Raw genomic sequence first — 25,474 nt, forward strand, 5'->3', positions numbered from 1 at the left:
GAAGTAGAGCCAGGACGTTCCCACAACAATCTAAAAATATAGTGACATGCTATCATTACTGTGATCAACATTACTCTTTTAAAAACACTGACTTTATTGTTATATGAATAAAATGACTCATGGCAGCAAAACACATTTAATATACACAAAAACACTTAAAATGTTTGCGATTAAGCCTCGTCTCCAGTCTGGTTGGCACACACTGATGGACAATCCTCCCTGGACAGCAGGTTGTTTTTGCGCAGGTGGCAGGCCTGCTGATACGGGGGGCTGATGGGCGGCTGGGCGGGGGGCGTGTACTGGTACTCTTTGCCAGCATCTAGCTGCAAAAGAGGTATACATGTCAGAAGGGTTTCAACTGTTCAAGATGGCTCATAAAAAAATTGGAATCACCTGCAGAGGATATGTTCTGTCAGAGTCAAAGGCGCTCAGGTCTCCGCATGCCAGGAAAGGTACGATCACGCGGTTTGGACCTTGTAACTGGTTGAAGTCCACATCTAGTTGAGAATTATATGAGATGGTTGGTCATCACAAAACTGCAGTGCTGCACCCTAGTGGTTGGAACGTCAAATATAGGTTTGAATGCCAAACCATGCATTATTATACATCCTTCCATCCATTTCCTACCGCTTATCCCTTTCGGGGTCGCAATGAGTGCTGGAGCCTAGCTCAGCTACAATCGGACGGAAGGCAGGGTTCACACTGGACAATTCATTATTATTATTAATAATTTGTATTAATTTGTCTCTTTCTATATTTTGATATTTTAGAGTGTTTTTTTTCCCACTTTCAAATATTATTTTTTTTTGTTTACATTTTTCTTTTTCAATTTCACAATTTTTTTATATAGTATTATATTGGCCCGAATCTCACACTACGGGCGTGGCATCATGACAGACAACTTCAGCAAAAAGGATAGGGTGTGTGCCCGATCTATTGCCTTCAAGGAACGTAGGAATTAAAACAAATAAATGCATCATTTTATGACGGTTACACCACAGATCCCTAAACCACTGATTATTATTCTATTGTTTTAAGAACCCCACTTTTTGCAAACTTTTCCATTTATGTACTTTTGGACGTGCAAACTATGCCATAGTGTGCAAACGCTTCATTCAGTCATTTGTTTTGTTTCTCGCCTGCAGAGAAAAAGCAGGATACACCCATCCAAAATGTTTTTTTCCCCCACCATTCACCATATTTTGTCTATTTGTTACTCAATCTGGGTCTAAAAAGCCAACAAACCAGCCTGGAAAGGAGGAGGAATTTGCTGTGGACTTAAGAAGGACTAATAGTGAGAAATACGAAAAATAACGAAAACATGTGTCATTGCAGACAAATTTTAGAGCGCAGCGAGGACCAAGTGAAGCCCAGCCTAGTCCGAGTGAGACAACACAAGAAGAAGAGAGGAGAGGGCTACTCGCTTGCATTCCTCAAATATTTGCCGAAGCAAGGTAAAAAATTAATTTAACTTTTTTTGTTATTGTAGCAACATGGTTGTTAACGTTTGAGTGCACCAAATTGACTTTTTTTGTGTGTGCGCAACAATAGAGGTTCGACTGTACTGTTAGAAAGCCTACAGTTTTTGCACGTCGACATTGTTTTGATTCATTGCAAGTTCACTTTTCCACTTTATTTAGCTGTCTTTGAATGCACCATAGTTGTGTACAATGACTAGTATCAGTATACCCAGTCGCTACTACAAGCGATTTTGGGTTTGCTTTGGTAGGTTTTCACTCCACATTGTACTTCCTGGTTATGACAAATGCCAGAGTCAAACATGAGAGAATGAGTGGCAGTAAGTGGAGCGAATATGAGAAAACTAGAATACAGAAAGAGAGTATATATGCTCACCAGGCAAATTTAATTTAGCATGCTAATACTAATGATTCTAAAGGACAGTTTTTTAACCCATGGGCTGCTAATGTGCTTCTTAGCTGTGGTCCGTATGGGCTGTAGCGGTACTCTGTTGTAATACACTTTTCCACCACTTGTGACAGTAATGACAATATCAAACGAACCAAAGAAGTCTGCCGCTAAAGCCATAGAAGTTTTTAAGGGCCAAAATTATGACTAAAGGTTGAAACCGTATTTTCATTTGCACTTTAATTTTATTGACAGTTTATTTTTTTTTTAAAATACTCAACGTTAATTTAGCACTTCTTAAATGTATGTAATTTATTTTTTCATGCAGTATATCTGGTTAGTATCTTTTATCATTATATTTCTAATCAGTCTGACCTAAGCCTCAGGTTTATTTGTTAAATAAATAATAATATTTGTGAGTGACACATGCTTTTATATCATTTGACAATGTAGGTTGGATATAATGTTTAAAAACAATAAAAATCAACAGTAAGATCACTAATTCAGTGTCAATATTTGAGCGGGCCCTGGTCCCCACTGTAATGGACAAGTTGGGCGTCGAGGTAAAATAAAACAAAAAAACTCCTTAAATGAGGCAATGACCGTTTAAAAATGTCACGGTTTTTCATATTAATTTAGTGCTTTTATTCACATTACCTAATAAATAAACGACACTGCATTACGCACCCTGAAGGCAACGCGATCAGGCACGACCCCTACCCTTTTTGCTAAGCTGTCATTATGCCACGCCCGTTTCAGTCGATGACAAGTTTTAATTGAAACTAAAAAAGTAAATGAATGAAATTGTAAAAAATACATTTGAATCAGAAAAAAACAAACTTTAATTATCAAAATATGAAAGTAAAAATGTAAAATAATGTATTTAAAGTAAATCATAATGCAATTCAACCTGAAAAATAACGTAAGCACTTAGTGGGTTTTTAGGGGATGAGTTGCATTCACGGACATTGTTGAAACGTACCATAGGAGTGATCCAGCAGGGGGTTGGACATGTTGGGGGTGTAACCTTCTGGGGGACGGTAATTCTGGCACACCACAAACGCTTCTTCATGCGAGCAGAAGAAAAACGCACGTCATCAAACACGGCAGATTTCATCAAGAGAGCAAAGCGTTTGAATTTTTGTTTGCAATGCTTGGGAGTGTTTGCGGCTGACTGACCAATGCTGGAGTTCCTGCTGCTTCGAGGTTTGGCGCACGTCACGCCGCTGAAGAAGATTTTTAACTGCGAGTAGAGCAGAGTCACATCTTTCCCTCGGAAGATCTGAGGCAATCCAAACAATAAGGAAGGAATTTACATTTACATTTTTCATAGGACCGTGTGGCTAAGGAAACATTTTAAAAAACATTTGAAAAAAGTGGAATAATAGAGCAAACAAGTGAAATGTAACTTGAACATGTTGCAATATTAACGCTAATAACAGAACGTTTTTTTGTTTAGTTTTTTAAACTGTCTTTGCTCATAAAATGATGAATCAAAATCAATGAATTATTGACCAATTCAAGGCTCCAATTATTCCCAAAATTCCATTCTGATATAATTCTTGGGGAAAATATTGCATATTTTGTGTGTTTGCTGGATATAAAACTAAGTTTTCTTTGAAAAAAAGGGCATAAAAAACACATGAAAAAAAGTATTTGAAAAAAACTTGACGGATGGATCTAAAGTTAATTTACAAGGTTTTGGCAAAAAGGCCATAAAACAAAAAATAAAGTTAATATTGACATATAAACTGGAAATTGATCTAGAGCAGGGGTGCCCATTACGTCGATCGCGAGCTACCGGTCGATCTCGGAGGGTGTGTCAGTCGATCACAAGCCAGGCATTAAAAAAATAGACATAAACCGAGAGAAACACTTTTTATTTCAACAGATTCTTGGGCCGTACCTGCTGTCAAAACTCTAAAGACCGACTCCACAGTTCCTGTCTTCACCATAAAAGACCTGCTTCATCCTGCCTGTGCTAACAAAATAAGAGTCTCAGAAAGCTAGCTTGCACAAGCTAGGAAGCTTGATGCCAATGTATTTCTCCCCGGCCCTCAGCGATCGCTCCCTCTCTTCGCCCGCCCACACACTCGCTGACGTCACTCACCTGCTGTCAACACAATAAAAGGGCCACACACACATATGCTACTCTCATAACAAAGTTTAAAAAGGAGTATTCAAGTTAGACAAACGAGATGCCAAATCCAACCACTTTCATGTGGTATTGGACAGAAAGGACTTTTTTTCTCCTCCATTTGAAAATGCGGACGTTATCAGCACCACTGTCTGATTCCAATCAATGCAAGTCATCAGAATCAGGTAATACACCAACTTATATTCTTGTATTCATGAAAGAAAGGAATCTATATGTGTTACACATGCTTGTATTATCATTAAACACCATTAACTTGTTAACAAAAGTGTATCTTTCATAAATAAGTAAATAAATAAATATAAATGAGGTAGATCTCCTCGACTTGGTCAATTGAAAAGTAGCTCGCCTGCAGAAAAAGTGTGAGCACCCCTGATCTAGAGATTTAGGAAATTAATATAATATAATGTGACTTATTTGTAACATTTACCTGTGGCCCCCACCTGCCAAAGAGCCACAGGACTGCAGGTCACACCTTTTTAATCAGGCTTTTAATTGATCATGAATTGCTATTGTTACAACAGCTGGTATTTTAATCAATTCAGTGAAATATTGTATTTTGGTATATTTACTACTATTAAATCTTCATCTACGTCCAGAGAATGATTGGTGTCATATGAAGAGAGCTGTGAACATAATATTCAATAGAAGATATGAGTTCACCTTGGCCACAAAGGTTCCTCCTGGTTTAAGGACGTGAGTGGTGATGTTGAGCGCCTGAAGAAGTTGACTTAGTTACTTCAAGATAATTCTGATGATCAGAAGGCGACGTCAGTACTCACAGCCAACAGCAGCTGAGCTTGGATGTACTCGTCCACGTCATGGAGTCCCGTCACTATGGGAACATTATTTTCAAGTGAATACAACAAAGATGAAAAATTTGATGACGTGTCCATTGAAAGGGAGTCTCTCACCGTCTGGAGCGCCGTCACACACCAGCAGGTCAGCCGGCTGACCCTCAAAGTGACGAATGATCTCCTCAGCTGTCGACACCTGAGAGAAAGGTCAGGTGACGTCATGTCAGACGTTACGTGCAGGTAAGCATGCACTCCTACAAACTCACTGTTGTCTGAAGACACGAGGAGGGAAATTTCTGACCAGACTCCACAAACAGGCTTTTTACCCATGCCCAACCATCCGCAAGTCAAAGAAAAAACTATTAAAAAAACTTGCTTAAAATGTTTTTTATACATTTTTTTTTTATTTACAATTTTTTTTTTCAATTAAGGAAAATTGTCAAACTTTGAAATCATTTTTACTTGCATAAAAATGTTATTTTTACTTGCAAAGCCTTTTTTAACTGAAGAAAATTGTTTTTATACTTGGGAAAAAAATGTAACTAAAGGAAATAGTTTTTTTACTTGCAAATAGTTTTTTTGCGTTCAGATTGTTTTTATTTGCCAAAATAAAAATAAAAAATTGTGAATAGTTTCTTTTACTTACATAAACTTGTTTTCTTAACATTTAAATCGCTTTTTTTACTTGCAGAAAATGGTTATTTTTACTTGAAAATTGTTTTGTATTAAGGAAAAAAAAATTTTTTTGACTCTCAAATCGTTTTAATGAAGGAAAATTGTCTTACTTGTAAATAGTTTTTTACTTTCAGAAAATAGTTATTTTTTCTTGCAAATTGTTTTTACTTGCAGAAAATGTTTACTTGTACTTGCAAATCATTTGTTTAATTAAGGAAATTTGTTTTTATACTTGCAAATCTTTTTTTAATTGGAAAATGTTTTTTAATGGAATTAGTTTTTTTACTTGAAAAACATGTTTTTATACTTGCAAATTGTTTTACTTGCAGAAAAAATGTTTTTTCCTTGAAGATTTATTTATTTATTTGCCAATCGTATATTTAGTCAAATAAAATTGTTTTTTTAATTGCAGAAAATTGCTTTGTTTTTTTTTCTACTTGTAATTTATTTTTTTTAATTGAGGAAAATGGTTTAACTTGCAAAGAGTTGGGCGTGACTAAAAACCTTTTTGTGTGTTTGTGGAGTTTTGGCAGTATGACAGGCAATATGACCTAAAACCCTAAATATAAAGATAAACATTGCAATATTTTATTTGGCATATAAATAACAGAAACATTTAAAAATAATTTACAAATTATTTGCTGACAGTAACGTAGTAACATATTACATAATTTCCACAAGTATGATTTGATCAAAACTATAACTAATTGACTTGATCATTTATTGTTAATATCTGCTTAAGTTCTGTTTTCACGTGTTCTACCTACACTTCTGTTTAAATGTAATAATCAATTATTCTTCCGTTTGATGGATAGGTTAGTTTTGGCTGATACTACAAATGTGGTTATGGATCCAATACCAAAGTAGTTACAGGGTAAGTATCGTCATACAAATGCTGATACATCACATTTGTAATATCATTGAAAGATTACATTTTTGATCGCAATTATAATCAGACAAAAAGACAGGCTGGCAATAGAACAATATCAAAAAAATGTTAAAATGTTCTTCTCATCCTTTATTATTAAATACAGAATTTTGAATGCAGGAGTTTGTTGTAAAGAGTTTGCTCGTAAAGAGTTTCCCTCTCTCGGCTTTAGATTCTGGAATCATTTTGTTGTGCTAACTTTTTGAAACAGACTTTGCTGCGTGCAGCCACTTGTTCCACACCAGTTGCCGCAAATCCAAACCACCAACAACACTTTCCCTGTCTTGGGAACAAACGTCTTGCTCTGGTTAGCGTTAGCATTAGCAATAGTCAGGCTTTTCTAGGCGTCTGCATTTCCGCTAAAGAAATAAGTGCGCGGGCCGACGAGGGGAGAAAAAAAACATTCATTCTTTAAATCGTCTGTAACAATAAAGTCAAATTTATCCGTAAAATGCATTTATTGCCAAGGCCTACTAGTATTTGTTCTGATTTAAACCATTCAAGTCCTCCTGTGCCCAAGGACTTACTTCCTGAGTTTGAAAAAACAATGACACAAAAAAAAAGAAATTTAGTGACAATTAAAAACTTTGATCTCAACACTGTGGTATCAACCCTTTGTACGTTACTCTCAGCCCACCCATATTTACATTGCTCTGAACTTAGGACGACTTGCGTTGATCTCCAGGAGAACTCTGGTTTCCTATGGTTTGTACTTATTCTAGAATGTTCATTTTCAATTGTAGTCAGCACTCATCATTTCAGACAGCCAGAAGGATCTGGTTAGACTTTTCTTTCCAAAAAGGAGGAGGATCCTACTATCTCTGATCACTTTTCGCTGACAAACCGTGAACGCGTTATACACATTCATTATCAGAATATAGTTTAAAACCTCGATCGCCGGCTTATATCTTCTTCTGTATCGCACACACCGACTGCTATTGCAGTGGCAGATCAACACTTGCACAAAACAAGTAACAATCCAACAAAGTCCACACCTTGGTGATGTCTCCTTGAATCTGTGTGACTCCTGGGAGAGGAGCCATGGCCTGCAGGTCCACTGCCACAATCTTCACCTCTTCACATTTCTCCTCCCGACCCCTAGACAACATTTAGTCGAGTAACACCTACATCCCTCACAGATGTCTTCTGGAAAGTTGTTGCACAAGACTGTGACCGGAGTTCTTTTACCTGAGTTTTCGACTGAGCACCTGACTCCAGCTGCCAGGAGCGGCACAAAGATCCACAGCTCTGTTCACACCTAATAATCACACAAATTATACAGCAGAATCATCATCATTTCATTCACAAGCATACATATATAAACACAGTACAAACTGTATATACATACATACGTGTTTGTGTGTATATATATATATATATATATATATATATATATATATATATATATATGCACACACGTTTATATACATACATACATATATGTATATATAAAAAGAAAATTTAGAAAATAAGAGGAAATTGAGGGGTAAAAAAGAAAATTTAGGAAAAATAGGAAATTGAGACAAAAAAGAAACATTTTGAAAAAAAGAGGAAAACCTACCAATTTAATTTTTATTTATCGTTCAATTAATAGACTTATCACTTCAGGTAAGCTCTCTTTCTCACCTGTAAACAGGTTGAACTCTTCATCCAGCTGCAGCAGCTTGAAGGCACTCCTGGCTCTCCATCCCTCCTCTTTGGCCAGACGGTAGTAAATGTCCCGCTTGTCTTTGGATGAGCGACCCATTCTGTCCTCTGAAAGTAGTAAGTCACAATCTATCCTTCATTTCATACTTACAAGTGTAGTCATTGCTTGTCACCTACACAGCACTTCCACAATGTACACAAAACAATAACCTGCAAAACTCTCTTAAATGTCTCATTCTTTTGTGCCGTTGAAATGTTGTTTGTGCTTGTTTCCGGGTTATTCAGGGATGTAAGCACCCTTTGAAGAACAATTAAGGAAAGTTCAGAATAAATTGGAACATTGACCAAAATTGAGAGAGAAAAAGAGGAAAATTGAGAAAAAGAGGAAATTGAGGCAAAAATACAAAAAAACGTGAAAAAAGAGGAAATTGGGGGAATAAGAACATTTTGAAAAATAGGGAAATCGGAGGGGATGGGGTACATTGGGGGGAAAAAGACAAAAATTTAGAAAATTGCGACTAAAAAGAGGAACAATTTTGAAAAAAGGAGGAAATTGCGGAGAGAAAAAAAGAACATTTTGGGAAAAAAAAGGAAAATTGGATGAAAAGGGGAACATTGACAAAAAAAAACATTTGGAGAAACATAGGAACATTGGGGGAACACACAAAAGTTGAGAAAAAAGAGTAAATTGCGACAAAAGAGAAAACAGGAAAAAGGGAAAAAAAATAAAAGAACATTTCGGAAAAAAGGAAAATTGGAGGACAAAAGGAACATCGAGAAAAAAGAGAAACATTGGGGTAAAGAAAGGAACGTTGGGAGAACAGACAAAAGTTGAGAAAAAAGAGGAAATTGTGACAAAAAGAGGGAAACATTAAGAAAAAGGCAAAAAGAAAAAGGGAACTTTTAGGAAAAAAAACGAAGATTGGGTGGATAAAGGGAACATTGACAAAAAAATAAAAACTTTGGGGAAAAGAGGAAAATTTTAAGAGGAAATTGCGACCAAAACAGGAAAATATGAAGAAAAAAAGTACAACTTTAAAAAAAAAAAAAGGAAAGAGTATAATTGAGAGAAAATGGAAATTGGAGGAAAAGGGGAAAAAACAGTGGAAGAGAGTAAAATTGAACAAAAACAAGTAAAATTGAGAGGGGAAAAAAGGAAATTGTGACAAAAAGAGGAACAAAGGAACTTTGGAGGAAACAGACAAAAATTTACAAAAAAAAAAGAGAAAAATAAAACCAAAGACATTTCAACAAGAATAAGGAAAAAAGAAAATTTAGAAAAAAAGAGGAAAATTGAGGAAACAAAAGAGAAGAATGAGGAAAAAGGGAAATTGGAGGAAAAAAGGAGCGTAGCCAAAAAAGACAAAAAATTGGGGGACAAGAAGAAAATTGAGGAAAAACAGGAACATTGAGGAAAAAAAGGAACATTGGGGGAGAGGAGAAAAACTTAGAAAAAAAGGCAAAAATTGAGAAAAAGGGATTGTGACAAAGATTAAAATAAATTTAAAAAAAAAAGGATTAAAATTGAGAAAAAGGAATTGCGACAAAGAAGATTAAAATTGATTTTTTTTAAAAAGAGAAACATTGAGAAAAATAATTGCGACAGAGAAGATTGATTAAAAAAAGGACGATTTCTGTCAGCACAAAGTACTGAAAGAAAATGTTGAACAAGAAGACAAAATTTCCTGCAATTGAGAGCATTTCTACACTATATTTACTTTAGATTTATTTTCATCTACCAACTTCTTCGACACTGACATGTCCCTTGTAATGTAGCACAGAATATGTACTAGATCGTTCACTAACATTATCATTGAAAATGTCACATTCTATAACAAGCATGCAAAGCAAAGGAGTCAAAACAATTCTCTATCCTGTAGCCACGCCCCCTCAGGTAATATACTTCCTGCGTTGTGACCGCTGTTTACATCAAAAATATACCTTCTGGCTGGTTACTAATAAATATTAAATTATTGGATTTAAGACTTTGGACTTTTTAAAACTCCGTGGATACCCTGATACGCCTGTGAAATTCAAAGTTAGTTTAACGCAGTTTTTCCAAGTTTTACTTCTCCGGCACAGTAATTACGACCTTCCAAATGCCATCTCAGGCCAATTTCAACTCTTAATCTGCATTAGCGGTGTGCAGACAGCTTCATCAACAACTTTAAAGGCCTACTGAAACCCACTACTACCCACCACGCAGTCTGATAGTTTATATATCAATGATGAAATATTAACATTGCAACACATACCTATACGGCCTTTTTAGTTTACAAAATTGCAATTTTAAATTTACCGGGAGTTTTTTCTTGAAAACGTCGCGTAATGATGACGTGTACGCTTCACGTCACAGGCTGTTAGGAAATATGGGCGCTGCGCACACACACAGCTAAAGGTCGTCTGCTTTAACGGCATAATTACACGGGAGTTGTGAAGCTTTAGCCTTTAGCCACACAAACACACGGTGATTCCTTGTTTAAAATTCACGAAGGTGAAACTTTATTATGGATCACAGCGAACATGGATCCTGACCGAATGTCAACCAGCAGGTTTCGGTGAGAAAATTTAGGTAAAAAGTCGCTTCTCACCGGAGATCAGCTGAGCTTGTGCCTTCCATAAAGCTGCCGTCGACTTCCCTGAGACACTGCGCGTCAACACACACCTCCAACTATCAGGTACTGTTAAACTCACTAAAACACTAGCAACACAATAGAAAGAGAAGGGATTTCCCAGAATTATCCTAGTAAATGTCTCTAAAAACATCTGAATCCGTCCCAATGGAATCGCATTTTTTTTTTTCCTAGTCCGTCGCTATCAATATCCTCAAACACAAATCGTTCATCCTCGCTCAAATTAATGGGTAAATTGTGGTTTTCTTGGTCCGAATAGCTGTTTTTGTTGGAGGCTCCAATTAAAAACAATGTGAAGATGTGAGGAGCCATCAACATGTGATGTCATCGTCTGCGACTTCCGGCAGAGGCATGGCTTTTCTGTTAGCAAGCAAAAGTTGCGAACTTTATCGTGGATGTACTCTACTAAATCCTTTCAGCAAAACTATGGCAATATCGCGAAATGATCAAGTATGACACATAGAATGGACCTGCTATCCCCGTTTAAATAAGAACATCTCATTTCAGTAGGCCTTTAAATTAGTCTTCCTGTTTATGCTAACATCCATCCCTCCATCCATTTTCTACCGCTTATTCCCTTTGGGGTCGCTGGTCCCTATCTCAGCTACAATCGGGCGGAAGGCGGTTTACACCCTGGACAAGTCGCCATCTTATCACAGGGCCAACATTTTACATGTATTCATTTGCACACGCAAATCAGACCGACGTGCACGTTAATAAGCAAATAAATTAGCTACACTGACTTTAGTGTTTTTAAACTTGATTTACATTTGTATTTACTGTAAGCTCAGTAGCTACCTTAATTTTCTACTGATTTGCATAATAACATTAAATATGTAGTTATGGATCTAGTATATTTGGTTAATATTACACTTGTCGGACGCTAGAGAGGAGTAACACTTCAAATTGACCATTTTAAACGTCTGCTTTAGCGTCTTGTGTGCACAGTCAAATTCAGTTCTCGTTTGGCGATGGCTGTAAACAGCTAATGACTCCTCTCATATTAGCAATATATTTTGTTTAATATAGCACTTATAAATTACAGCACACGTTATAAGACAGCAAAAATATTTAAAATAGTTTGCTTACGGAAGAAACGTGTCCACGTTGTTTTGCGGGTTGAAGGACCCCTCTAACTGTAAGGTGCCCCTCAATAGCCTGTTGAAAAAGGACGTTGCGTACTGCACTACTAAAGTACTGTAAGTTCCAATTGGAAAAATAACATTCGATGATTTGTCACAGTAATAAAATTTGATTTTAAAATCTGACATGAAGTGTTGGTTTAGCTATGTTCAGGGCGGTATCTACGTCACGTGACCACTTTGTATTGTGTCGCGACTTCTAAACAGGCAGCAAATCACGCCTTAAATCACATTGATTGATGGACATCCATTTTCTTACCGCTTGTCCCTCTCGGGGTGGCAGTGGACTGGAGCCTTTCTCAGCTGCATTCGGGCAGAAGGAAGGGCACACCCTGGACAAAAGTATAAAAGTATTAAAACTACCGTATTTCCTTGAATTGCCACCGGGCCACTAATTAATTTAAAACGTCTTCTCACTCCTGCGCTTACCGAAGGCATACGGTAAAAATAAGCATGTGCTAATTGTTTTAAAACATCTTCGCATCCTGGTACTTACCAAAGGCATGCAGTAAAAATTTGAGTGTGATGTAAGCTTGGACCTTAAATCCTACTGAATAGCTCTTAATCTTCTTCCCTTTATGCAATTTCAAATTACCGGTATTGAAATGAACTTTGAACATGTCACGAGGGAGGTGCTGGACATCGAGCCCGAGTGGACCATGTTCCGCACCTCTATTAACGAGGCAGCTGATTGGAGCTGTGGCCGCAAGGTAGTGGGTGCGTGTCGGAGCGGTAATCCTAGAACCCGTTGGTTGATACCAGGGGTGAGGGATGCCATCAAGCTGAAGAAGGAGTCCTATTGGGTTATTTTGGCTCATAGGACTCCAGAAGCAGTGGACAGGTACCGACAAGCCAAGCGATGTGCAGCTTCAGCGGTCGCGACGGCAAAAACTCAGGCATGGGAGGAGTTCGGGAAAGCCATGGAAAACTACTTTGAAGCAATTCTGGATCACCATCCGCCGCCTCAGGAAGGGGAAGCAGTGCACTGTCAACACCGTGTATGGTGCGGATGGTGTTCTGCTGACCTCAACTGCGGATGTTGTGGATAGGTGGAAGGAATACTTCGAAGACCTCCTCAATCCCACATAGACGTCTTCCTATGAGGAAGCAGTGCCTGGGGAATCTGTGTTGGGTTCTCGTATTTCTGGGGCTGAGGTAGTTAAAAAGCTCCTCGGTGGCAAGGCCCCAGAGGTGGATGAGATCCGCCCGGAGTTCCTTAAGGCTCTGGATGCTGTCTTGGTTGACAAGACTCTGCAGCATCGCGTGGACATCGGGGGTGGTACCTCTGGATTGGCAGACCGGGGTGGTGGCCCCTCTCTTTAAGAAGGGGGACCGGAGGGTGTGTTCCAACTATCGTGGGATCACACTCCTCAGCCTTACCGGTCAGGTTTATTCAGGTGTACTGGAGAGGAGGCTACGCCGGATAATCAAACTTAGGATACAGGAGGAACAGTGTGGTGTTCGTCCTGGTCGTGGAACTGTGGACCAGCTCTATACTCTTGGCAGGGTTCTTGAGGGTGCATGGGAGTTTGCCCAACCAGTCTACATGTGCTTTGTGGACTTGGAGAAGGCATTCGACCGTGTCCCTCGGCAAGTCCTGTGGGGAGTGCTCAGAGAGTATGGGGTATCGGACCGTCTTATTGTGGCGGTCCGCTCCCTGTCTGATCAGTGTCAGAGCTTGGTCCGCATTGCCGGCAGTAAGTCAGACACGTTTCCAGTGAGGGTTGGACTCCGCCAAGGCTGTCTTTTGTCACCGATTCTGTTCATAACTTTTATGGACAGAATTTCTAGGCGCAGTCAAGGCGTTGAGGGGTTCCGGTTTGGTGGCCGCGGGATTAGGTCTCTGCTATATGCAGATGATGTAGTCCTGATGGCTACATCTGGCCGGGATCTTCAGCTCTCACTGGATCAGTTCGCAGCAGGGTGTGAAGCGACCAGAATGAGAATCAGTACCTCCAAGTCAGAGTCCATGGTTCTCTCCCGGAAAAGGGTGGAGTGCCATCTCCGGGTAGGGGAGGAGACCCTGCCCCAAGTGGAGGAGTTCAAGTACCTAGGAGTCTTGTTCACGAGTGGGGGAAGAGTGGATCGTGAGATCGACAGGAGTATCGATGCGGCGTCTTCAGTAATGCGGACTTTGTACCGAGCCGTTGTGAAGGAGCTGAGCCGGAAAGCAAAGCTCTCAATTTATCGGTCGATCTACATTCCCATCCTCACCTATGGTCATGACCGAAAGGATAAGATCACGGGTACAAGCAGCTGAAATGAGTTTCCCCCGCCGTGTGGTGGGGCTCTCCCTTAGCGATAGGGTGAGAAGCTCTGTCATCCGGGAGGAACTCAAAGTAAAGCCCCTTCTCCTCCACATCGAGAGGAGCCAGATGAGGTGGCTCGGGCATCTGGTTAGGATGCCACCCGAACACCTCCCGAGGGAGGTGTTTAGGGCACGTCCAACCGGTAGGAGGCCACGGGGAAGACCCAGGACACGTTGGGAAGACTATGTTTCCAGGCTGGCCTGGGAACCCCTCAGGATCCCCCGGGAAGAGCTAGACGAAGTGGCTGGGGAGAGGGAAGTCTGGGCTTCCTTGCTTAGGCTGCTGCACCCGCGACCCGACCCTGGATAAGCGGAAGATGGATGGATTTAGAAAAAACTAAACCCTTTGCAGGTATATATTCTATTTTCTGCAGTTAATAAAACGCTTTCCAAGTATAAAAATACATTTCTTCAATTAAAATACGATTCACAAGTAAAATAAACAATTCTGCAGGGAAAAAAATGTATTTGAAAGTATAAAACTACTTGTCGTTAAAGAAACAATCCGCAAATATAAAAAGATTTAAACAATTCGCAAGTATAAAAATAATTTTATCAAGTACTATTTTTTTACCTACAATTGAAAAAACAATTCGAAGTATGAAAACATTAAAAAAAAAAAAAAGATTTGCAAATATTAAAAACAATTGTCAGTTGAAACGATTTGTGGGTAAAAATCATAATTTTATGCAATTAGAAGCGATTTACATGGTGAAAAAAATTCTGAAAATGAAGATGATTTGCAAGTATAAGTACAAATATTCTTCAGTAAAAAAAAAAAATTATTCGCAAGTTAAAACATTTTTTTTTTACAAGTTTAGTTTTTTAAATTGAAAAAAAATTATTTTACGTAAGAATGGTTGGGTTTGAGTAAAAACATTTGAGTGTTTGAGGTTTTTCCACTCCAGTCTTAAACAAAAAAGTCAAACAACCTGAAATCACCTTCTCTACAAAATGGTTTAATTAGAAAAACGCGTAACAAAAATACAGTAACTTTGTTTTTACAATTGGAATCAGTTCTAACATACAAAAACTAAATGTAGGTTGCAGCTCAGCATTGAAAAAACATTTTTAAAAACAAAACCTTTCAGAAAAGTGAAAATATAAATAAAGAATGGTGAGGAATGTTCTCTTCACAAGTAAAAAAAAAAACTTGTACAAAATATGCACACATAAAAGAAAATAGAATATATCCTAAATACAAAAGTATCATTGCATTGACTGTGCATGTGGAACAAACAAAAATGGCACAAAATGATTGCAGTGAAATAAAGTGAACAAGAAACTTTTGTCAGCTTCAACATTTTTGGACAGTTTTTTTTCTGGTCTACAGAAACAAAACAAAGCTGAACAAATAAAGACGCTTCCAGAATGTCAGCTGATTGATTTGTGACAACATAACTCCAAGCTTACTTAGGTTGGAAGTTTCATTACATGCACTTTCAGAGAGAGCAGGCCAAGACATGGTGGAGCACCATGCAAAGACACATCCACAAATAGGACACTTCCAAAAAAGTTGTCAATCAAACGCCTGAAAGGCCACGCCTCTAAGATGTACAAGGACATGTAATGAAGGTCACTTCCTGTTCTGCAGGTAAACAATCTGGAAAACATGGGAGGTAATATTGCATATTTCTAACGACAGGGCATTGTCCTCGAAAAGCAGTGGTCCACAGGTCATGTGGACACATGGACTACTGCTTCCCGTGGGGACAGCACCTGAAAACGTCCACCTGTTTGACATTGTCCAATCAGACGCTTTCCTGAGAGGACGATGGCGACAAGTCGTCTTTGCTGGTGTGGTCCGTGACGCTCTCCTCCTCATGCTCCCTGCTACACGTCATCCACGGGTGGAGGAGGATCTGCTCCAGGGTGGGACGATCGCGGGGCTCCAGGCTGAGACACCAGCCAATCAGCTGCTGGCATTCTGTCACAAAGCAGAAGAACAAAAGCTTTGCTCAAAACAAACGTCAACTCTGTGCGCAAGGGCGGGACGATTGTGGCAAAAATACCGTAAATTCCGGACCATAAGCCGCTACTTTTTACCTATGCTTTGAAGCCTGTGGCTTATAAAATGGGGCGGTGGATTTTTCTCCACTGACAACCATAATACAAATCATTTTCAAAAAACATATGCAAATACACTGAAAAGGTGTTACTGTTTGTGCTATAGCACCATCTTTTGGATGAGTTCTCTCACTGCAGATGCAGCTGGGTGGATGTCTGCAAGTGTTTCTTGCCATTTAAAGCCTTAAACCGGAAGTAGAAGTGTCGTTCAGTCTTCTATTTGCCCATAGCGTTTCTACCCTTATGGATTCTTCATTCATCACTCCAAACAAAATTTGTAAGTAAAGTTTTACAACATACATAACTAAAACAATTCTTACTTACTAAACCGTCCCATGTGTGATGTCTGTAGGAGTATTTACATGCATATTTGTACGTGCTATCGTAACGATGATGCAGTAGTTAGCAATAGCTAATATGCGAGCACGTTTACAAGTGTCTGTGTTAGCATTATTAACTTACTACAACATTCTTTTTGTATGGTTTCAGTTTCACAAATTCCTCTGTCAATTCACCAAAATGTCACTGTGGAGTTATTGAGTCTGCCATGACGATGACTTCAGTTTTGTTTCATCAGCCGTTTTACTGCCGTGTTTTTATGTATTTACATACATAAAATGTATGTAAATAAACATTTCTGTGTAAATAACTAATTTCATAACATGCATATCTGCAGCTTTTAGTCAGAGTCTGGTGTGGCTATATATGCGGAAAAATTGTCCTCTAAAATGTATTGGGTGCGGCTTATACATCGGTGCGCTCTATAGTCCGGAAAATATGGTAATCTCGATTATTTTGATCGATACTGAAATCCCGATTATTTTCTAATCTGAAAACACAAGTATATTATTGTACCAGCGAAACCCAACTCTAAATATAATTCAAAAGAAAAAATGGATATAAAATAGTGACAAACAAGTAAAATCAAATGGTAATATATTTTAATAATGTGAAAAATTCCAGTTTCTGCTTTAATTTTATTCCTTTTAAACTTATTTTATCTCTATATTGTCATTATTAAAATAACATGATTGTTAATTAAATACAAAAACGCCTCACGTTATTGGGACATTTTTTACCAACATTTTAAACCAAAGCATAATAATTGTGTCAGTAACTGTTTTAAAAAAATGATGCTTGTTTTTGAAATCTTCATTTTAGCGCAGTCAGACTGGATATGTTATTGTGAAAGTGTGCTGCTGGTCTGAGCGTGACGAATAAAGAGACTTTGGCTTTGCTTGTGAGTTCACCACGTAAGAAGAATGTGAGGAAATGGAAGCTACAGTAACATACGGAGGTGGTGTGTCCCTGTCCTGGCTGTTTAGTACAATATGGCTAACCTGCAGAGACGCTGCCTCTGAAGAAGAGCCGTCCTCTCAGGATGTCCTCGTCGTGTTCGAAGGGGATGTCACCGCACACCATGTCGTATAGCAACACACCGAGCGACCACACGGTGGCCGAGCGGCCGTGGTACCGTCTGAGCTGGATCCACTCCGGTGGACTGTACACCCTCGTGCCTGGACACACAAGTCCGTCAGCTTTTCAGGAGAGAACAAGTGCATGATAAGAACTCACCATCGAAATCTGTGTAAAGTCCATCTTTGAGCAGCGCCCCCGAGCCAAAGTCAATGAGTTTGATCTGTCCGGTCCTCAGGTCCACCACTAGATTCTCGTCCTTGATGTCGCGGTGGACCACGCCGCACGTGTAGCAGTGACGCACCGCCTCCAGCACCTGGGAGAAAAAGCCACGGGCCGCCGCCTCGTCCAGAGCACCGCGCTCGGTGATGTAGTCGAAAAGGTCCTGGGCCGACTCGGGGCGCTCCATCACAATCAGCCAGCCGTCAGAACGCTCCCACCAGTCCAGGAGATGCGCCACGCCACCAAAGGTCTCGCCCACCTTCTTCAACAGGATGATCTCCAGTGGCACAGCGACGTCACGCTAAAGAATATTCCGATTAATTACAGCGAAAGAGTTTACAACAAGGCCCCTTTCTACAAATACTAGTAAAACAAACAAAGCGGGATTAAAGAGCAAACGGGTCAAATGTAACGATAAGTTGCAATGTTGACACAAAACTGACATGCAGGCTGTTTTTTTTTCTTTATTTATTTATCTATCTATCTATCTCAAGGATATACTTATTTAATGCTCCAATTACTTAAATATTCCACTGAAATATTTTTTGGGGGAAAGAGATAGTACTTTATAGATTCCTTCAGGAGAGTTCCTTCAGGAAAATTGAAAGTGTTGCATATGAAATACAAACCTATGATCGACAGATTTAACAATTGAAAGTGAAAACAAGTAAAAAGTATGACTTCTTTTTAGCACTTTGAACGGGATCTTTAAACATTTTTAGGACTTAAAAAAATTGTCCATTACAATCAATGTTCTAAATCAAAAAGGCTCAAAAAATTTCTTTTTTTTTTAAAAAGGAGAAAAATTGCACAATGTATGGGTAAAAAAAACCTCAAACAGTTGTCTTTGACAAAAAGGACATAAAACAAAAAACAAAATAAACTAATAAATCAGAAAAATCTTAAGTTGTAAGTTAAAAAAAAGAAGACTCATTTTTAACACTTGTGGCACCCTTTTAAGCCCCCTATAATTTTTATGGGATTTTTTTTTTAAATTGCTCAAAAAAATATTAAATTACTGTTATGAATTATTGACCTACTATATTATACACCTCGCTAGCAGCAAACCCCCCCCCCAGGTGCATGTCTTTGGAAGTGGTAGGAAGTCGGAGTACCGGGGAGAACATGCAAACTCCACACAGAAAAGATCCTGAGCCAGGGATTGAACCCCAGACTACTCAGGACGTTCGTATTGTGAGGCAGACGCACTAACCCCTCTTCCACCGTGAAGCCCAATAATAACAATAAAAATAATAATGTTAACACTTTGTGATTGTTAGAAACCCCCGCTTTGCCATTTATCCATTTTCTACCGCTTGTCCCTTTTGGGGTTGTGGGGGGTACTGGAGCCTATCAACTACATATTTAGGGCTATATAAGTAAACATTGATTGATTGATTAAAAAAATGTCTGTGTGATAAAAGTTGTAGAAAAACTCACCAAAGAGCCCCACTCAGTTACCCTGTCCCTGAAGACATGCTTCACTGCCACCTGCGTGGAAACAGCCACATAACACACGCTTAATATCGATCACATTCATGTCAGCCATCAATAGTCTTTCTTTCCTGGAACTGTAAACCGGTGTTTTTTCAGTCTGGTGTGCCGTGGGAAATTATCTAATTTCACCTATTTGGCTTAAAAATATTTTTTGTAAACCAGTAATTATGGTCTGCAAATGAATGTTTTGTTGTTGAGTGTCAGTGCTGTCTAGAGCTCGACAGAGTAACCGTGTAATACTCTTCCATATCAGTAGGTGGCAGCCTGTAGCTAATTGCTTTGTAGATGTCGGAAACAGCGGGAGGCAGCGTGCAGGTAAAAAGGGGTCTAATGCTTAAACCAAAAACAAACAAAAGGTGAGTGCCTCTAAGAAAAGGCATTGAAGCTTAGGGAAGGCTATGCAGAACAAGACTAAAACTGAACTGGCTACAAAGTAAACAAAAACAGAATGCTGGACGACAGCAAAGACTTACTGTGGAGTAAAGACGGCGTTTACAAGTGCATCCGAACATGACATGACAATCAACAACGTCCGCACAAAGAAGGATAAAAACAAACTGAAATATTCTTGATTCCTAAAACAAAGTAGAGGCGGGAAATATCGCTCAAAGGAAGACATGAAACTGCTACAGGAAAATACCCCAAAATTTGAAAACCCATTGTTATGTTTTAAAGCAGTGGTTCTTAACCTGGGTTCGATCGAACCCTAGGGGTTCGGTGAGTTGGCATCAGCGGTTCGGCGGAGGTCAAAACACACCCGACTCATCGTCTCAATAAAAACTTCTCCCTAGCGGCGTAATACGGATACGGCAACATCAGAAGTCAGACGGATTTGCAGGTGTGTAATTTATGTGAGTTTATGTTGGTTTTGTTCTTTGAACAAGGTGATGTTCATGCACGGTTCTTTTTGTGCACCAGTAAAAAAAAAAATGGTAACACTTTAGTATGGGGAACATAGTCACCATTAATTATTGTTGCTTATTAACATGCAAATTAGTAAACTTATTGGCTCTTAACTAGTCATTAAGTACTCATTAATGGCTTATTGGGCATGGCGTCATAACCCTAACCCTCTAACCATGGCCCTAACCCTAACCAAATAACTCCAAATTCAATCAATCAATCAATCAATCAATCAATGTTTATTTATATAGCCCCAAATCACAAATGTCTCAAAGGACTGCACAAATCATTACGACTACAACATCCTCGGAAGAACCCACAAAATTAAGTCTTTGTTACTTAGAATATGTTCCCTTAGTGTCCAAAAACCTCTGAATTAAATCTTTGTTACTTAGAATATGTTCTCCATACTAAAGTGTTACCAAAAACACATAACTTTGTTTTAAATTAAAATGTTTATTTTTTTTATTTTTCACTAAGAAGTGTTCGGTGAATGCGCATATGAAACTAACGGGGTTCGGTACTATCACGCCAAATCCCCCCCCTACAAAAACCTTCCCCCCGGAAGACATTTGGCGTGACAGCCCCTCTAATGCCTGAAGGACCCCAATGAGGGTGGAAGGACCTTAAAGCAGCCCACACAGCTGCCTGTTTTAAAAGCATTATAATTGGCTAATTGTCATTTGGGGAAAAATAACGGTGAGGAGACAATATTAGCATTCCAGCATGCTAACCTTTCAAGCTATTTTTGCAGCTGTAACCCTTATGAGTCATATAACTTGCTTAAAGCAGCCCACACAGTTGCCCATTTTAAAAGCATTATAATTGGCTGATTGGTCATTGGTGAAAAATAACTGGAAAAAAATATTAGCATTCCAGCATGCTAACCTTTCAAGCTATTTTTGCTTCACTAATTTTGCAGCTGTAACCCTTAAGAGTCATATAACTTTGTATTATCACGCCCTCATTGGGGTACTTCAGGCATTAGAGGGGCTGTCACGCCAAATGTCTTCCGGGGGGAAGGTTTATGTAGGGGGGGAAGAAATTTGGCGTGACAGTACCTCCAACAAGGTTAAGAACCACTGGTTTAAAGCAGTGGCGTCACCAGACAGATTTCACTGGGTGCACCAGTAAACATTTCACGAATTTAAAAAAAAACGCTTCAGAGTTTTAAGTCTACATAACATAGACAACAGCGCACATACTACTTAGTATGGTAATTGATTGCTACTGTATTCACTCCACGTAACAATGAGCACATGGCTAATTAATATGGTATTTTTTTCACGTGTGGATCGAGACTTCAGTTGAGAGAGAAAGAGAGAGGATGCGAATCACTGCTGAGGTAGGTAACGTTAGCCAACAACAATTTTTTAATTATATTATTTTGATTTGACTCAAACTGTAACTCCTAGATGGATATCAGAAAGTTATTCGCCCGCAGCAGGGAAGCAGCAGTGAGGAATGAGAGATGTAAGTGAAGTCCTAGCTAGCTAGGCAACATCATTGTCTTAAGTTGATGCTAAGTTAGCTAACGAAATTCCTTGTATCAAGACAAACATATTCATTTGCTGTACGAGCTGTCGGGGGAATTTCCAATGAACATGAAAAATAATGTTGGTTATTGTCTGCTGGTTCTGCTCAGGACCTCTGCATCAATGATGATTTGGAGTAAGCACGTGTGAGTTGAGTGCTTCTCAAATGGTTTATCTTCAGGAAGAAAAACATTTTTCCATATCAAGACGTGAGCCAATTTTATTAATCATTCAAGTTTATTTCACAGAAAAATAGCACAGTAGACTTGTCTTGTTAATCGGTGTGACTTTGACTAAAATAATCTTGTTTTGTCACCAGAAAAATGGCTTCAGCTAAAGCATCTGGTTTTGTGTCCAGAAAAAATAGTAACATTTCTGTATTTGTTTTCAGAAAGATGGCTGAAAATATCGGGTTTTGTTGCCCTATTTAGATTTTTTAAAAATATATTTCCATGTCTGTTCTGAGTCCTCCTCCAACTTGTTAGTCGGTTTGCCTTTTGCTAAAATACTAATAGTCACTACAAAAAAGGCTAAAATAATCTGGTTTTGTTGCCACAATTTGATTATTTTCTCCCTAAACTTTTTTTTCATGCACACATCTGACTGCGACTCACTGAAAATGACACACAATCCACTTTTATGTCACGACCCACCAGTTGGGAACCACTGGTCAACTGTATAACAGTTACTGTAATATTTCCATGTCTGTCCAGAGTGATTGACCACTTTGCAAAAATGAAAACGAGACGTTACAGTTTACTTCTCAGAAAATTATTCCCTGAAAACACAACAGTTATTCATTTATTCTACTACTGTGGCTTTACTGTTTTGTGTATATTTTATAGTTTTGTGTATCTGAAATAGGATTAGCCACATTGCTATAAATGGAAATTAAATAATATAAAAGAACCCAGAGATGTAGGGGTGCTTTATTTTTTGTTTTACTTTTGTAGATGTTAAATTAGCAGATGATTACTGCAATATATATTTCAAAAAGATTGATTGCTCTTCCTTTTTGCTTTCACCAGTAGCAGTTTAGAAGTCTGGAGTAAAAAAGTGCACAAGTAGGTCAAATGCATTAGTTAATTTCAGGTGGTTAATCAAAGATCCATACAACATAATCTGATATGATTTCATAGTTTAAAGCACTATTTATGTATTTTTTATGAAGAATAAGTGCTAAAAATGTTTTTGCTTGCATGCTTTGCACACTCACATGAATTATTTGTGCCCCGGGTGTGCCCCAGTACAGTATTAGGTCTAGTGACGCCCCTGGTTTAAAGTCATATCCAACAATTGCGACAACAACTTGTTATTGTCGACTGAGTTTCGTTTTTTTAATGATTTCTGCTGGTGGTGTTCCTCCGAATTTTTTGAAAGCCAAAAACGTGCCTTGGCTCAAAAAAGGTTGAAATAGACTGCTGTAAACAAATAATAAAAAGTCATCTTTCTTTCACCACGACGAGACACATCCGGATGTTGTACGACCTTCAAAATAAAAGCGGAATATTGAACGTTAACGTCGACGAATTAGCAGTACATAAACATCACCATGGCAAGCATGAACTCTAAATGGCTAAAAGTGTAACGAGTAGTGTAACGGCATACATGGATACTCACTTTTAATATAAAGTGAGACACGGCCGTAAAGATTACGAGCGCCAACCGGAAGTGGCGCCGTTACGCGCGTGAAGCTCCACGCCAGCAGACCACGTGTTCCGACCAAAACAAAGCCGCTCTTTTTGTTAGGGAACCGACTCTTACCGGCACACTGTCGGCCATGCGGACCCCCGAGTAGACGGTGCCGAACCCCCCGCTGCCGAGCACGGAGTTCAGCCGGTACACGTCGTCGAACGTCAGCATGTCCTCTTTGGCTGCTGCTGGAGACAATAGTAGAAGGAATTACGACACAACAACGTGTTTGCAAAACATCCCGAAAATGACCCCCTCACGATAATACGCGCACATGTTGATGAATTTAAAGCAAATAAACATCGATTTGATAGGTATGATATATTTTAACATGAAAGAAACAATAGGAGATGAAAGGAAACGGCGGTTAAAGAGAATGCCGGCCGGCGTGTGTTGTTACCTTGCTGAAGGTTAGCCGGCGTGGAGCCGCGCTGCGAGAGCAGCATAACGCCCGGCGCGTTTCCGTCAGAAAAAAAACAAAAACCTCTCCCCGCCGACGACTCCCAAGAAGTCGTTGTACTCTCGGCCGTCCTCACCAGAGAGCAAGAAGAAGAACGCCGTGCGAGTGGAGGATGTGTACAAGCGTGGCAGCCATTTTAATTGCAGTCGCGCGCCACTGCACCGGCATTTGTTTACAAGCCGGATCAGCCACGCTGTATCCTTCCGCGACGAGCTGAGCAAATACACAAAGGACTTGACTAAATTCGACGAATAAATGAAAGATGCCCAGCATCGTCGTGACATATACACTTTATTCCAGTCTTCTGTGGATTAAACACTGTGAAAAATGGACGAGACAGTGAACGGACTAGTTTTACGTAGTAAGGCATGAGCGCAGGGATACCCGGAAGTTGGTAACGATTCAATTGACGCGATTGAAACTGTTTTAAACCATTAATAAAATACATGTCGGTCTAGCGTTGGTAAATAAAAATTAGTGTATGTACTGAATGCAAAGTCTAATGATGAATGGTAGCGTAACATATTGTGAAGTTGTTTCTCTGCTTGAACTGGCTCTGACCAATCACAGAGCGCTATGTTGTCACGTGACCAATATTTGATCAATCACTGACGAGAAATGTTACAACGGCGCGTTTCGTTATGTGATTACAATATTGTAGTGTGAGACTTAGCCTTAGACCAGGGTTGTCCAAAGTGCGGACCGGGGGCCATTTGCGTTCCGCAGCTAATAGTTTACCGGCCTACCACACATTCTGCAAAAATTGGAAAATTGATATTATTGCAAAAATAAAAAATAAAACATTTTAAAAAAAGTGGAAAGAGGTGTAATCTAATGAGAAAAAGTGGCAATGTTGACACAAAGCTGCCATGCAGGCAGTTTTTTTTCCTTTTGTCTTTATTTTCTTTTGTTTCCATTGCTCAAAAAAAAGGACAAAAAAATATATGTTATAATGAATTATTACTTAAAAATGATCACTTTGAAATGTTTTATGAGGAAAAAATATTGCCTATGTTGTGTGGTTGCCATATAGAAACATAAAAGTTTTGACAAAAGGGCATAAAACCAACAAAATAATAGTTCAAACTTAAAATCGACAGATATATCAGAAGTTGATCTTGAAATGTAAGTGTTAAAAGTAAAAAAAAAACTAATTAAAATGCATCACTTTATGAGTGGAGAACCTTTCGGATCTCAAATGTATTTGGTCGGATTTTGTCAAACTTTTCACTTTGATTACTCAAAATTATTAAATAATTAAAATCAATGGTGTCCTGCATTATTGATCTTTGAGGGCTTTAATTGCTAAATAAAAGAACTCTCCTAAAGAAATCAATAAAGTACTATCTATCCATCGAAATACTGCATATTTCAGTTTTACTATAAAAACAAAGTTGTCTTTGACAGAAAAGGCATTTTATTTTAACTTTATATCAACCTCAAGTTGATATAGAGATTTACTGTAAGCATTAAATAAATATTAATGATAATAATTTGACTTATTTTTAACATTTTAGTGACTGAGACCCTC

The 25,474-nt window shown here is 38.8% G+C and overlaps 2 protein-coding genes across 3 annotated transcripts; both read right to left on the reverse strand.

Moving 5' to 3' along the window:
• Positions 1 to 70: 70 nt before the first annotated feature.
• Positions 71 to 11,984, reverse strand: ftsj1 (FtsJ RNA 2'-O-methyltransferase 1). The gene is made up of 11 exons (XM_061894339.1): positions 11,791 to 11,984; positions 8,048 to 8,176; positions 7,610 to 7,679; positions 7,417 to 7,519; positions 4,936 to 5,014; positions 4,804 to 4,856; positions 4,685 to 4,738; positions 3,046 to 3,148; positions 2,849 to 2,932; positions 394 to 497; positions 71 to 323 (listed from the first exon to the last, which is right to left on the reverse strand). Exons 2-11 carry the CDS (start codon positions 8,166 to 8,168, stop codon positions 171 to 173), a joined length of 924 nt encoding a protein of 307 aa, XP_061750323.1. The 5' UTR covers positions 8,169 to 8,176; positions 11,791 to 11,984; the 3' UTR covers positions 71 to 170.
• Positions 11,985 to 15,089: 3,105 nt separating this feature from the next.
• On the reverse strand, positions 15,090 to 24,111 carry LOC133549171 (serine/threonine-protein kinase pim-3-like). Of its 2 annotated transcripts, none has more exons than XM_061894340.1 (6): positions 23,884 to 24,111; positions 23,556 to 23,671; positions 19,297 to 19,347; positions 17,794 to 18,157; positions 17,559 to 17,735; positions 15,090 to 16,078 (listed from the first exon to the last, which is right to left on the reverse strand). In XM_061894340.1, exons 1-6 carry the CDS (start codon positions 23,927 to 23,929, stop codon positions 15,903 to 15,905), a joined length of 930 nt encoding a protein of 309 aa, XP_061750324.1. In that variant the 5' UTR covers positions 23,930 to 24,111; the 3' UTR covers positions 15,090 to 15,902. The 2 variants fall into 2 exon arrangements, with proteins under 2 accessions (XP_061750324.1, XP_061750325.1); XM_061894341.1 differs by having other exon boundaries at positions 23,556 to 23,668; positions 23,884 to 24,109.
• Positions 24,112 to 25,474: the final 1,363 nt, after the last annotated feature.

Source organism: Nerophis ophidion, linkage group LG03, assembly GCF_033978795.1.
Source record: "Nerophis ophidion isolate RoL-2023_Sa linkage group LG03, RoL_Noph_v1.0, whole genome shotgun sequence".
NCBI classification, from domain to species: Eukaryota; Metazoa; Chordata; class Actinopteri; order Syngnathiformes; family Syngnathidae; genus Nerophis; species Nerophis ophidion.

Coding starts and splice junctions, on each gene's coding strand:
- ftsj1 (XM_061894339.1), bottom strand. CDS start 8,168: ATGGGTCGCTCATCCAAAGACAAGCGGGACATTTACTACCGTCTGGCC. Junction 4,857..4,935: donor GTGTGACGGCGCTCCAGACG/GTGAGAGACTCC, acceptor ATGTTCCCATAG/TGACGGGACTCCATGACGTG. Junction 4,739..4,803: donor AAGCTCAGCTGCTGTTGGCT/GTGAGTACTGAC, acceptor CAACTTCTTCAG/GCGCTCAACATCACCACTCA.
- LOC133549171 (XM_061894340.1), bottom strand. CDS start 23,929: ATGCTGCTCTCGCAGCGCGGCTCCACGCCGGCTAACCTTCAGCAAG. Junction 23,672..23,883: donor GCCGGCTAACCTTCAGCAAG/GTAACAACACAC, acceptor TATTGTCTCCAG/CAGCAGCCAAAGAGGACATG. Junction 19,348..23,555: donor GCATGGCCGACAGTGTGCCG/GTAAGAGTCGGT, acceptor GTTTCCACGCAG/GTGGCAGTGAAGCATGTCTT.